Source organism: Oculina patagonica, chromosome 6 (assembly GCF_052425735.1).
Source record: "Oculina patagonica isolate OP01 chromosome 6, crgOcupat, whole genome shotgun sequence".
Taxonomy (NCBI): Eukaryota; Metazoa; Cnidaria; class Anthozoa; order Scleractinia; family Oculinidae; genus Oculina; species Oculina patagonica.
In genome coordinates, this window is record NC_135763.1 from 25,081,312 (window position 1) to 25,093,983 (window position 12,672).

The 12,672-nt window shown below is 38.4% G+C and overlaps 1 protein-coding gene across 1 annotated transcript in view; it reads left to right on the forward strand.

Annotated features, from left to right (window-relative positions):
• The window catches only part of LOC144656670 (intermembrane lipid transfer protein VPS13D-like), a 76,200-nt gene that overhangs the window by 32,322 nt on the left and 31,206 nt on the right, over positions 1-12,672 (forward strand). Inside the window, exons 37-50 of the mRNA XM_078516913.1 lie at positions 518-651; positions 952-1,050; positions 1,371-1,601; positions 2,263-2,419; positions 3,380-3,567; positions 4,453-4,534; positions 4,681-4,798; positions 5,296-5,366; positions 6,016-6,339; positions 7,320-7,501; positions 8,157-8,291; positions 9,074-9,224; positions 10,154-10,370; positions 12,064-12,289. Of these exons, the coding sequence (XP_078373039.1) occupies positions 518-651; positions 952-1,050; positions 1,371-1,601; positions 2,263-2,419; positions 3,380-3,567; positions 4,453-4,534; positions 4,681-4,798; positions 5,296-5,366; positions 6,016-6,339; positions 7,320-7,501; positions 8,157-8,291; positions 9,074-9,224; positions 10,154-10,370; positions 12,064-12,289 (2,315 nt within the window). The remainder of the gene's footprint in view (positions 1-517; positions 652-951; positions 1,051-1,370; positions 1,602-2,262; positions 2,420-3,379; positions 3,568-4,452; positions 4,535-4,680; positions 4,799-5,295; positions 5,367-6,015; positions 6,340-7,319; positions 7,502-8,156; positions 8,292-9,073; positions 9,225-10,153; positions 10,371-12,063; positions 12,290-12,672) is intronic.

A 12,672-nucleotide genomic window follows, 5' to 3' on the forward strand; every position in this document is an offset into this window, starting at 1 on the left:
TACCACTGTTTCAAAACAAGCCCTGGTACACAACGTTTCATATGTAAGACATTAAACATGCAAGTAAAACTCATCTCTATGTGAAAAGATGTGTACCATGACTCTTTTTGAAACAGGTTATAAGCATCTCAGAAATGGCCTATTGAGATCTAAGTACTATGGCAATACAACGCACCCTTTGCAAGAAAAATTAAAGCAATTAAGTTTGTTTTAATCATAGCAGACCCAATGTACGACTATTTTTATGATAGTCAAAAACTTTTTCTCAAGTGTGTGAGTCTCTGTGATATATTGGATGTCCACATAATACGAGGTAGTGAGAGATAAATTTTAGTTACCCAAGCTGACATGGCAAGGTGCTGTTGTTTTTGTGGCTTCCAATTTAACTGAAGGAAATGACAAAGGCTCCCATCTAACTTATCTTTGTTTTTGTTATTGATGTGTTAAACAGTTGTTAACCTTTCAAAATAACATGGTGACGTCTATGGTGTTAATATGAGTGGTTTCTTTTGTTAAGACTCAGGAGCCACTGCAAGTCAAGAACAGTCCATGGACATGTCAGAGGACAGCAGTTCAAGCAAGCCATACGAAACACCACCTCCGTCTGCATCAGGAGTAGCTACCAGATGTGAGATGCCAGCACAACCACAGGTAGATAACACGCAGATATCGGATCACAGGCTTGCCATGCTTTGATCTTTGAATATTCGATGTAAAAGTGCCAAAGATACTTGCCAAATAGTGGGTTAAAGGTGTTCAGGTTGATTTTGGTTTCTTCAAGAAAATTGTTTGCCCTATGAATGCTAATTGTGGTTCTAACGTAAGAATAACCTTGTGTTGCCATGGTGTTTTAGTTGTGTATAAACTCAAAGACTTTAAGATAGTGTTGTTAGTGTAATGGGACATGAAATTACATTGTCTAGTGCTTGGACCAATTTCAATCTATTTCAGCCACAAAAGACGTTTGAGATGAAAGTGAATATTTCAGGAACAGAACTGGTTGTTTTGGAGAATGTAAAGACAGTGGACACACACGCTGTTGTCCTTAAGGTACTACATTACCTCATTTCAATAGTTTTGTATAGATCTTCACTGCCCCCTTTTTCTGTTTGTACGAGGTGTTCGAACCGTGTGGAGCCATGTTTTAAGCTTGTCTCGTTAACAAACCTTTTGCTTCAAAATTTCATATAGCCAGAAAACAATAATGAAAAAGCAACTGAATCAATCTTTATCCAATGCAACTTCTTCTTGAATGAACAGTGACATAATCATCAGCGTGAGCCAACCAATTTAAGCAAGGATCAAATTGCATGTTTCTTTCCGCCCTGTAAATAATCTCATTTATAATGTCACTACTTCTTCCTGTATAGATAACAGCCGTGTTGGCGTGGCGTCCACACCTTCAAAGTCAGAAGTGGCTTTCGTGCAGTGTTCAAAGCCTGGAAATGTTCTCTTGTGTCTTGTCCTGTGAAGAAGAGACCGCACTGTCAATCATTGATCCAACATCAGCATTAGTCGAGCTGAACAATGCCAGGAGACAAAAAGGAAGGAAGAATGCAGGCCTGCTGGACATTGCAGAGGAACAGCTACCTAGTTTAGAAGTAAGTAAGACCTGTAGGGTTTTTTCAGTAAAACCTTCCATTTCCCAGACAATTGCAGTGACATCGGCTACTGATTTTGATTGATTTTTGTGTGGATTTTCATGAAGTGTAACACACACTTATCTATCAGCAGTGATGGGCTCTCAAGATGAGATATGGGAATGAAAATTTATGGTCTGCTTACATTCTCTACCCCAGAGCTCTTGTCTTTTGCATGTGACTGACGGTGACAGTTATGTGCGAAAGAGAAGTGCTCTGGAGTCGAGAATGGGTTTGCTTAGGAGATAGGCATGTGCCATGTGCTATAAAGATCTGTCTCTCGTAACTTACAGAAGCACCTCTTGACTTTATTCTGATTACATTAAGGATAACAGTTTAGTGGATAAGGCAATTTTGTTATCTTTGAATACTTGTAGTAAGGTGGAAACAATACTTAAAAATACAAATCAAATCAACTCACAGACGTCTGCAATCTTTGGCCCCTTTTTGACAACGGTGTGATAATTTCAGAAAGTTGTCAAAATGCCTTAAAAAATTAATCAGGAACTTTGTTTAGTGAAATCGTGCAGTGTACTCTTCTTGTAAGAGAATCTTTTAATAAAAACTCGATTGTCTAGGGGAGGCTGAGTGCCGAAATAATCTGGATTTCTACTAATTGCAGGTTAACCTTCAAGGACCTCTGACCATGCGTGTGTCATACAATGACTACAAGTTGTACCTAAGTATCCTAGAGTCTGTGTCCAAGCAGCTGAACAAAGCTATTAAAAGTGAGGCTAGTGCTAACGTTACAGATGAGATACCAGATCACAACTTTGATGGTAAGAAAAACATTGGTTATCGTTTTACATCACATGTTCGATGGTCCAAAGACAGTTTTCTGAGCAATGGCGGTCTACAATCCTGGCCAAAACACCTTGGAACACTTGACAAGAAATTAATGCCGACTATTGACAACTTGTTTTGAAGTGCGAAATCATTATTTGACGTTCTGAACCCACTCTCCACCAAAGCAATGTTGGAATGTTGGGCCTGACAGGGATAGATCAACATTAGCTTTGTGTTGGGGGTGGGCGGAGGGGAAGGTGAAGACAAAGTCATAAGACCATATGTGAGCAAAATGTTAAAGTGTCCCAAGACTTTTGATTGGGACATAACTATAACTGAGGTGTTTATTGGAATAGAGTCACCTACATTATTGTGATGCTTACTGAAAAAGGGGCACTTATTAAAAATATACGTTCAAAGGGGGTACTTATTTGAAGGAGGAGGCTTCCACTTAAAGGGACTATGTCACGGATTTAACCAGATTTTTGAACAGCCAAAATTTATATTTGTGTCGTAGGAAACCTAAAAATAATAGTCAATTTTTATTAAAAATGGCTATATTGGAGCACTGAAACTGTTGACAAGCGTCTTTAACTGCGGATGGCTCGGATGGAAATAGATTGCAATTTTTAAAAATTAAGGCTTAATTTTTCAAGTTGTTTCCACGCATCTTCAAAAATCGTGTTTACAGCCGTAGCTTGATTTCTATCCGCAAATTAAGATTATATCTTCCTTTAAATGTTCAAAGGAGATGTTTTTCATGGGTTAAATTGCCTACCACTAATTCCAGAACAGTTTACAAAAAAAATCTGTGAAATTCCCGTGACGTAGACCCTTTAAACAAAAATGCAAAATTCACGAGATTGTCTGGAGGTTTCGTGCGGTAAAGCATAAAGCTGTTGGCTTTGCGTGTTGTTGTATTTCTTATTTCATTTTATTGTTCACAACAATAGCAATGACAGTCAAACGTCTTCAAGAACTGGGCTTTAAGGAATCTGATTGCATCAAAGCCCTTCAAGCCACATCAGGTCGACTGGAAGCATCTGCTACATGGCTTCTTGAGAATGCTACCCCTGTCATGCAAGCACAAAGCGCTCAACAGCAGGGCAGTGCTCAAAGTTGGCAGTTTGCAGGTTTTGAGGTGGGTAGACCAGATGTCACTTATGGATAGTTTTATGAATATTATGAATCATCTAAATGCCATGAGCCTTTCTGCTTGGGCAAGGTCTTGAGACATTCCTACACAAACAATACATGACATGACTCTTTTAAGTGTTCCTTTTTTTCTTTTTCTTCGAAATTGTGTACAAACCTTATGCAACCACATCGACTTTTATGATGAACATTAATGTATCATCAAAATTCTTAATTCAAACCTACTGAACCTTCAAAGTTGTTCTTTTCGTGTATTCTAGACATCAGTTTCCCTAATTGCTGGGGAAATTTTGGTGCCAGAAGAGTGCATTGTTTTGGAGATGAAGCGTATTGAAGTTTGAGACAGCTTTACGCAACGTGTTCTCAAATCACAGAAACCAATGTTTCCGCACTTTTAAATTCTGTTTAGATATGCCAATGAGTTAAAAATGATAACCAAAGCACTCCGAAGTGCAACACATGACTTTTTTATTTTTTTCTTGCAGACAGTTTTGGCCACCATGTAATGGTGTACCAAAGTGGAACACCAATATGGCGGGCCCGTACAAAGCTCTGAAAATTTTCAAATTTTGTTTCTTAAAAATAAATTAAATTTTCAAATTTTGTTTCTTAAAATTTGGGGTATATATTGCTTTCCACCCACTCCACAATCTTTGAGCTTGTTAACATTTTTGATCCAAGCAAAGCGACTTTGTTATCTTGGTGAAATTTGCTCTAACATTAATTGTTTATATTATAGTGAATGGACCAACCCAGAACTTACAGTAAACTAGAGATTCCAAAAGGCACAGCATACAAATTGACGGAGGATCGTGTATTGTCCGAAATGTGGATAGGGTAGCCTATAATATTTTACTGTTTGTCCTCTTAGGTCCGGGCAGGGACAGTGTGTGTATGTCTGATTGATGACTGTGGCGACAGCGATGTACCACTCATTGAATTCAGCACTCAAAGTATGTATAATAATACAAACAGCACGTGACATACATCTAAAGCATTGTCAACTGAGTTCCTTGTTTGTGAAGTTTAATATCAAAACCATGATAAATGATTTGTGACACTACTCGTACTTTAATTTACATTTGTCTTTCATTGACAGATCTGTATTTCTGGCATGACCTGCAGTCCACTGGTGATGGGGCAGCTCACTGCACCCTGATTGTGCAGTATTACAACAGAAACGTATCAGACTGGGAACCTTTTGTGGAACCATGGAAGTAAGTGATCAAACACGCAAATTATAAACTTAAGGTCTTTCTTAAAAAGGAATGTTGACGTTAAGTATGGTAATTAAGAGTAAAATGTACGCTTCTGGTATGTCATCACAGACGAAAGTAGTAGACATTACGGGCACTTTCCATTAGTCAGAAATGGCCAGCCAGACCGGTATATTTGAGAACAAAATTCCGTTGTTAGTCAAATTTGTCCTGCCAAATCAGTCAATGCTATAAAAATATTATACACTGTTGTGGTGGATTTGTGTGAAGGTCTCGTGCAAAAGGCCAATTTCACATTCAAAACCACCGGACCATCCAGTTCTGTCAAATGGAAAGCGCCTCTGTTATTAGGATCGATAAGAAAGGGGACAGTCAAGTTCTGTTTGCTGTCTGTGGTGTCTGGGATGTCTATGTTTTTGTTGTTTGAGTTTTTTTGCTGCCTTTTCATGTTCGTTAAAATGGAACGCCCATAATTGTGTTGTGTGCTTGTGTTTTAGATGTCAGCTTCATTGGCAGGAGCAACGTAAGACGCCAACATCTTCATCCATGTTTCTTGCTAAACTAGATGGTAAGTTATGATACACTAATGTGTGGCATTTTTACTTGTCTGGTTATAAAGCGCTGTAGTCCAAGGCTTAAAGTATCAGTTCCAATGCTTACTAGCTGCGAACACAGACGTATTTCCGGAAATACGCCTGTGTTCGATGATCATACGTGTTTTAAATCTTAGTTCTAAGAATTTGTAAGTCCATTTTACCTCCCGTAAACAGACACTTTGTCATGGTTCCAGTCAGACATAGTCTACATTTTGAAATTCCACAACCCATAAGCGGACAGTTCTCCTAACTGGACTCTTTATTAGGTACCAAGGGTGTCCATTCATGGGAGGTTTGACTGATTGTACTTTACTGTGCTCTTGAAAAATTCATGGCATGTAACAAAGTCGGTTGTAGTGATGACGAGAATTTACTTGATGCCATTTAAACGAGCGCGAAATTGTGCCAAGGTAGTCGAGGATTAAGCGAGGATTTGGCAACTTGTTCCACAAGTGAGCAATTAAATACTAAAAGGAGTTGTGCATGACAAAGCTGTTATATGCATGGGGCTACACAACATTTGAGCCTCTACCTCGTAAATTATAATTAGTTAACCAAGGTGTAAATCATTGCTAAAACACTTTCTACATAATTGTAAAAGCTATTTGTTTGGATTAAAAGCTCCAGATCGTCTTGACGTCACCGTGACAACAACGTTAATCAACATGATAAACCACACGATTGCCAGTTGGTCCGAAGACTACTACAGACCAGAGCCATCGCCTGTGTCAGCGGTTGCCTCAACAGAGACCCCTAGCCTTCCCTCAGTGCCATCAAGTATGAGTGACAGCAGGCATGATAGTCTTAACCGGAGCATGAGTATTGAAAGTCCTTTGAGCAGTTCAACAAGCAGGCCAGAGTCTAGTGCGTCATTATGGTCAACAGGATCAGGGTTTCCTCGGCGTCGATCACCTTTTGTTCCTTTTGTGCTTAGAAACCATACAGGTTTGATTTCTCAATTTATTCTTTACTTAAAGTGGCTCTATAGTTATTTCAGAAGCACTCGTTCATGACATACTTTTGGTTATAACTTTTTCAGCTTTAACCCGATGGCCATAAAAGTTTTTTTTTTTTTTTTTTTTTTTTTTTTTTTTTTGGCCATAAAAGTTTGGAAGAACTTTTACCTAGTTCAGTTTAATATGATGGAATTAGATTTAACTGTGGAAAAGACTCTTTAATGATTTTGGGGTTTTACTGGATTTAGAACAAAATCGCATCCACTGAAAAAATAAAGATTTCACTTGATGCGATTTTGTTGCAAACGTGGGGTCTGGTTAAAGTCAAATAGAGTGAAATCGAATTCCATCAAAGTGTTTCAGGACGAATGCACTCGGAACAACTACGGAACCACCTTACAACTAGCTTCATTTTCCGCTGCAGTTTAGAACTTTAGAACTACATAAGGAGGAACGATTGCGTTATGCTGAGTTAGTGTGTTGCACTCTGAAGTGAGGGAGTCAGGTTTGTGCCTGGCCGATGTCACTGTGTTGTGTTCTTGGGCAAGACACTTGACTCTCACTGTGCCGCTCTCCATCCAGGAGCATAAGTGGGTAATGGCAAATTGTAATCTTTGTTGGCCTAAAAATTCTTCCAAGAGGATAAGTAATAATCTCCAGCAAAAGTAGCTGGAAATTTGTAAAAATATATCTGTTTACAATGGATTTTGAGTTCAACACAGCAAACGCCATACAGAAACTGTTTGGAGGGCCCCTTGCTCCCATCTATAAATGTTGGAGCCGCGATTTACAAGATGAGGAGTGATTTTGGTTGTGGATACTTGATGCTGCATTTAAATTATGCAAGGTTGTATATGTCGGCTAAACAATAATTTACTATCTTAGTGATTCTTGTGCAGAAAACATTGAACTTTTCAGCTGTTGAAATTGCAGAATGGTATCAGAAATTCATTTCAATCTTCATTTCAGGGTGTGTTGTATGGTTTAAGACAGTAACAACCACTCCATCAAAGGTGATCTTGGCGAGCACAGGTCAGGCGCTGCCAGGTCTGCCTGGCTCTGGTTCAGGAAAAATGTCGGAGTGGAAAGAGGTCCCTTCAGGTGGCGAGGCTCCGTTTGAGTTCACTTCTGGAGAGAAGTTGAGGCACAGAGTAAGTTCACTAGGAAGCAATGTTGATAAATGGCATGCCATGGTGCATGTAGTGATGCAATGCAGGAACATTGGCACATTTACAATCTTTCAACTTCCATCTTTCGATGTGCTGTTTGAAATGAGCCAATCAAAATCGATGCATACCGGTGTTTGTTTCATGCAAGTGAACTCACAAGTTTAGAAGATCACTCTAGTGGGCTGTGATTGATGGATCTCGATTCGCTTTGTTTGTTTAGCATATCGAAAGATGGATGTCAAGAGATATCCGCTAGGTAACACTGAAAGCGGTTTTAAGACTCTTAAAATGTTTGCCAGTTGTGACAATGTAGCTAGCACTCAACAACATGAAGAATTATGTTCCCTTCTTTGACAGCCATTATAATAAATTTTACCACCATTAGGCTAGTTTAAAACAGGTTCTTTGTGGTACATTAATTTTTGTGGCAGTGATTCAGTGCATGGACACTGACATCATAACATGCTTGTCATTGTTGTGTTTTTCCAACACGGATGCAAGACATCCTGAGTTTAAAACATTGTAAAGGAGGGGAGAGAGAAATTATGAATAAGCAGGGATTTATTACATAAGGATGAGACAATGATAAGATCATTTTATTGACGTTGGCATTGTTACTATGATTTTGCCCTGTTAGGACACTCATGAGCTTAACATACATCAGGTGATAGTTCAGGTGGAGGGCTGGGCCTCACTCTCCCCAGTCTCTGTTGACAGAGTCGGTACATTTTTCAGACAGGCTCGGCCTCAGAAGGTGGACAGCTCATCTGTGGTAAGAGGCATCAATTGACTTGCTTTTAAACCATTCAATTCCTTCTTACGCTGTATGCAATGTTTCTTCAAGATACTTACTTTTGTTAAACAGTTGGTGTCGCCGGCTATAAACACATAACAACGTTTGTTAAAAAATATTCAAAGATGTTTTGACCAAACAATTTCGGTCATATGTATTTGGTAAGATGAACATGCTTTTAGACAATTTCATTCCCTTTAGAACGTTTTCTTAAATTGTCCCTGTCGCTTAACTAAAAAAAAACACAGGAACTTGTATGAAAATTCTAAAAGGTTTTTACAACATTTTGGCCAACAGTTTCAGCCTTCGTCATGTAAAATTTGACTAGAGCAATTAAACGGACTTTGTCAGTCAGCAACAGAGAAAAGTTCCAGAAAAAATTTAATATGAATGTAACATAAGCATATTTGGTCATCGATTGGTTTTTGGTTGTATATTTTGATTTAGCTGTATGTAATTTTCACTATTCTCTGTCACCTTTTCTTCCAGCATCTTCACATTTAATTTTAAAATCCCAGAGTTGTTGAAAATTCTTTGCCATTTGTTAATTCTATAGAGTGTCGTGACACGTTGCTGGCTTTTCCTGTGGTGTAGCATACACTCTCCTCCTTTTCAGTATCTTACAAGTTTTCCTTTATAGTCTCGACATGTTTCTTTTGGGATAAATTTGGCCAATGTTTTTTAAGTGCGTCACGCAACAGTTCTCTTCATTGATCATGTCGTAACCGTTTTAGTAACAGTGTTTTTGGCTTTTTATTCAGGTGAGTGATCTTCAACCAGCACGAGTTGTATTTGATGTCAGTCTGGAGGGCAGAGCACGCAAAGTAGTCACCCTGAGATCTGCGCTCATGATTAAGAACAAGATGGACTTACCTGTGGAGATCAAGCTACAAGGACTAACATCTTTGCATGGTTAGTTTTAAAAACTTAAGGGGATCGTGTCACTTAGGCATAGGAAATAACCATCAAATTCGTTTAAATATATAAAATAACCTCTTAACACAGTGAAGGAATACTTAAATAACACACCAAATGCAAAAGACGGTACGGATGGCCAAAAGTGTTAAGTTTGAAACGGATTGCGATATGGGTTTTTTAATGTGGTCCGGCGGAACTGTTTTCAAAGTTAATCTCGTTTGTTTGTAAGTTTAAATTGTATTGCCCAGGAGAAACATTTGGCTGCAGTGAAGCTATGCTTTTGTCATTTAGAATCATAGTATAATTTCTTTGCAAACATTTAGTTTCATAGCGAATGTAGGACAGTATTCAATAACATAAAATTAACTTAGCCGTGACACAGTCCCTTTAATGTGAAAAGGAAGTTATATGGTTGTCAAAGAAATGGTTATAGCCTAAGCTTTGGATAAAGCTGAAGAATTAGGATTTTTAATGTGAATTGAGTTGAACTGTTTGAGTTGAAAAAAAAAAAGGTTTCGTACCCAGAGCCTTCACAAAAAGCCGTTATGAGTTTAGGTTCTCGAATAGACCATTAACTGACAATAGACCATTAAATTACTGTTCTGCGAATTGAAGTCGAGCCTCTGTATGGAAGTGAGCCTTCGGTTGAACTTGTAACGATACAGATTAGCAACTAGTTAGCACGATTACAGGATAACTTACATTCGAAAAGAAGGAGAGTTTGTAAGAAACTCACCTCTGGCCTTGCCTCTGCTCAAAGACCGGATCACTGAGCACAGAACTGTAAAATTCTCTATCTTAAAACCCTTGCTTTCTGCCCTAACAGTCCTGCGCAAGGGCTTTAAGTGCCATACCATCTTGTAAACTTCAGTCTCTTATCAATTTATTTATTTAAACCCTACTTTGATATTCTTGCTTTCTAGGGACATCATCTCTTCCAGTCCTCGCTCCAGACTCTTCAGTCGCGATACCACTGCGATGTACCTCCTGGCAGCTTTACCTAAGACCTTCAGGGGTGGGGGTGGGGTTTTGCTCTCAACCCATAGAATGGAGAAGCGTGTTACGGAGTCATACTACAATGGGGTGTGGACGGGAATGCTTCCCTGTCCCTTCTGCAGGAGAGACTGGAAGGAAGTTCAGGTAACGACGAGTACTTGTCGGTTTTATTTATAGTGTATATGACATGAAAATATTTTCTGCTTATTTGAAAGGCCTTTCGAAATACAGAAGAATGGCGTTTTTCTTTTCAAAATATCTTTTTTCGTTTCAGAGATATTGACGTTTTTGTATTATGCAAATTAGATCAGTGATGACGTCACAAGATTTGACTCTAAAAATGGTAAAATACTGAATAAACAATATCTCTAAAACTATTGAAGCAGTGTTCTTGAAACTTGGCACCACAAATGCGCATCACAAAAGGAACAAAATGACACCCTTAGTATTGTTGCCATAGCAACTCTTTCAGCTCCAGTCTCTCTCTGTCAAAAAGACGAATATCCCCATATCTGACCTCTAAAGTGAAACAAAGGGTCCTGCTTAGAACAGACATAGTTCCCATATTGCCTTAATTCCCACCATTGGTTTGGCTGCGCTAGATGGTTCTTGGTTTAAGACAAAAACTGGGAATTTCAGTTTTTCTTGAGACAGCACCCAGCGGCAAAACTGTTGTCATGGCAACAGCCCTAAGAGTAACATTTTGTTTCTTTTGTGATGCACATTTGTGGTGCCAAGTTCCAAGAACACTGCTTTAATAGTTTTAGAGATATTGTTTATTCAGTATTTTACCATTAATTTTTTTAGAGTCAAATCTTGTGACGTCATCACTGATCTAATTTGCATAATACAAAAACGTCAATATCTCTGAAACGAAAAAAGATATTTCGAAAAGAAAAACGCCATTCTTCTGTATTTCGAAAGGCCTTTCAAATTAGCAGAAAATATTTTTCATGTCATATACACTTTATGTTGTGTTGCTGTGCATTTTTAAATGCAATAATTTATAGATCTGAATTAGGCCTTGCTGAAACCTGACGGCTGACTCAGACGTTACAACGTGGTCACATGAAACTGAAATAGTGCTCGCCGCTCGTGTCATACGAAATGAAAATCCTATACAACTTTCATAATTAAGCATTTTCTGAGGATAAGATTGTCATAGGGATTTTTAAATGATCCGTGTCGTACAAGAAAAGTAAGTTGAGGGTTTGTTTTGTTTAGCGATTTTCTGAAAATCTAAAAAAATAGCGATATCATGCAAATCAGTTTTTTAATGAAAAAATATAGCCAAGATAGAAATGAATGTTCCGTAAGAGAACAAACTCACTTAAAATTGAACAAACATTTGAATTGTCAAAAATAACAATTTTAATTAAAAATGTCAGAAAATGGGTAAGGCATCCATTTTTTAGGTCAGCTATGCTTAATTTTGTTTTCCTTTCGGGTGGGAGGGCGGGGGGATACTTAAATTTAACGCGTATTAAGTTTCACCGAGACAAATGTTAGCGAGTACTAATTTTAATTAGTAGCCGCTAGCAATAGTTACCTTAGGTGGTATGCTGGTTGCATGCGGCAACGTTGTACCGTTTAAATAAGTCCTAACAAAAATGTGGAGTTTTGGGTTTGGTTCTTCCCTTCTTCCTTTTGGGTAAAGTGTGGCTTTGTTCATGCCTTAGTCAATTAATATATCTTAGGCCTGAGTATTACTCAAGGCAGTTATTGTAGATTAGTTAAAAGTATAAGGTTCCATGATGTAAGTGTATTAAGTTATCTAAATCGGTTTTAATTGCCATTTAAGAAATATCTATCTAACTTGTTTTGTTTTTGTAAATAGGTTCTGTGTAGCAGTTAAGCGAGAAGGATACCCAGAAGATGTTCCTTTACTCGAGGGTGCTCAGAGCGCTAAGGGCCTGAATGTGATGCCTCAACCAGCGCACACCCTGACGATAATGTACCCAGTGATGTTGGTAAACCTTTTGCCATGTGACTTGAGCTATCAGGTTAAAAACACTCCAGCTAAAGGAAACATCAAGGCGGGGAAGTCTGTGCCTCTGTACACTGTAAGTGCTACATTGTCGGTCTCATTTTAGTTAACATAAACTAGGATATGCTTAAGCCTCCTCGACAGATGTTCTTTGGGCTCGTCACGCATTTCTCACCTACATGACGAGCTCAAAGAACGTCTGCAAAGGAGGCTAGATATGCCTTGGAATAAGTAAGCAACTTTATTTTTGGACGGTAGCACATGACATCAAAAACTGGCGAACTAGTGGCCCTCTATGTAAATTGAAAAAGTCTTCAATGTAATTTGCAAAATTAAAAAAGCTAGTCTAAAACATATAGCAATATAGAATAAGTAAGAATGACTCGATAACAAAAAAACAAACTAAGGGCCTGTTTACATGGAGGGAGGGTGCCCCGGCTAACCGAGTTACCCGGCTAG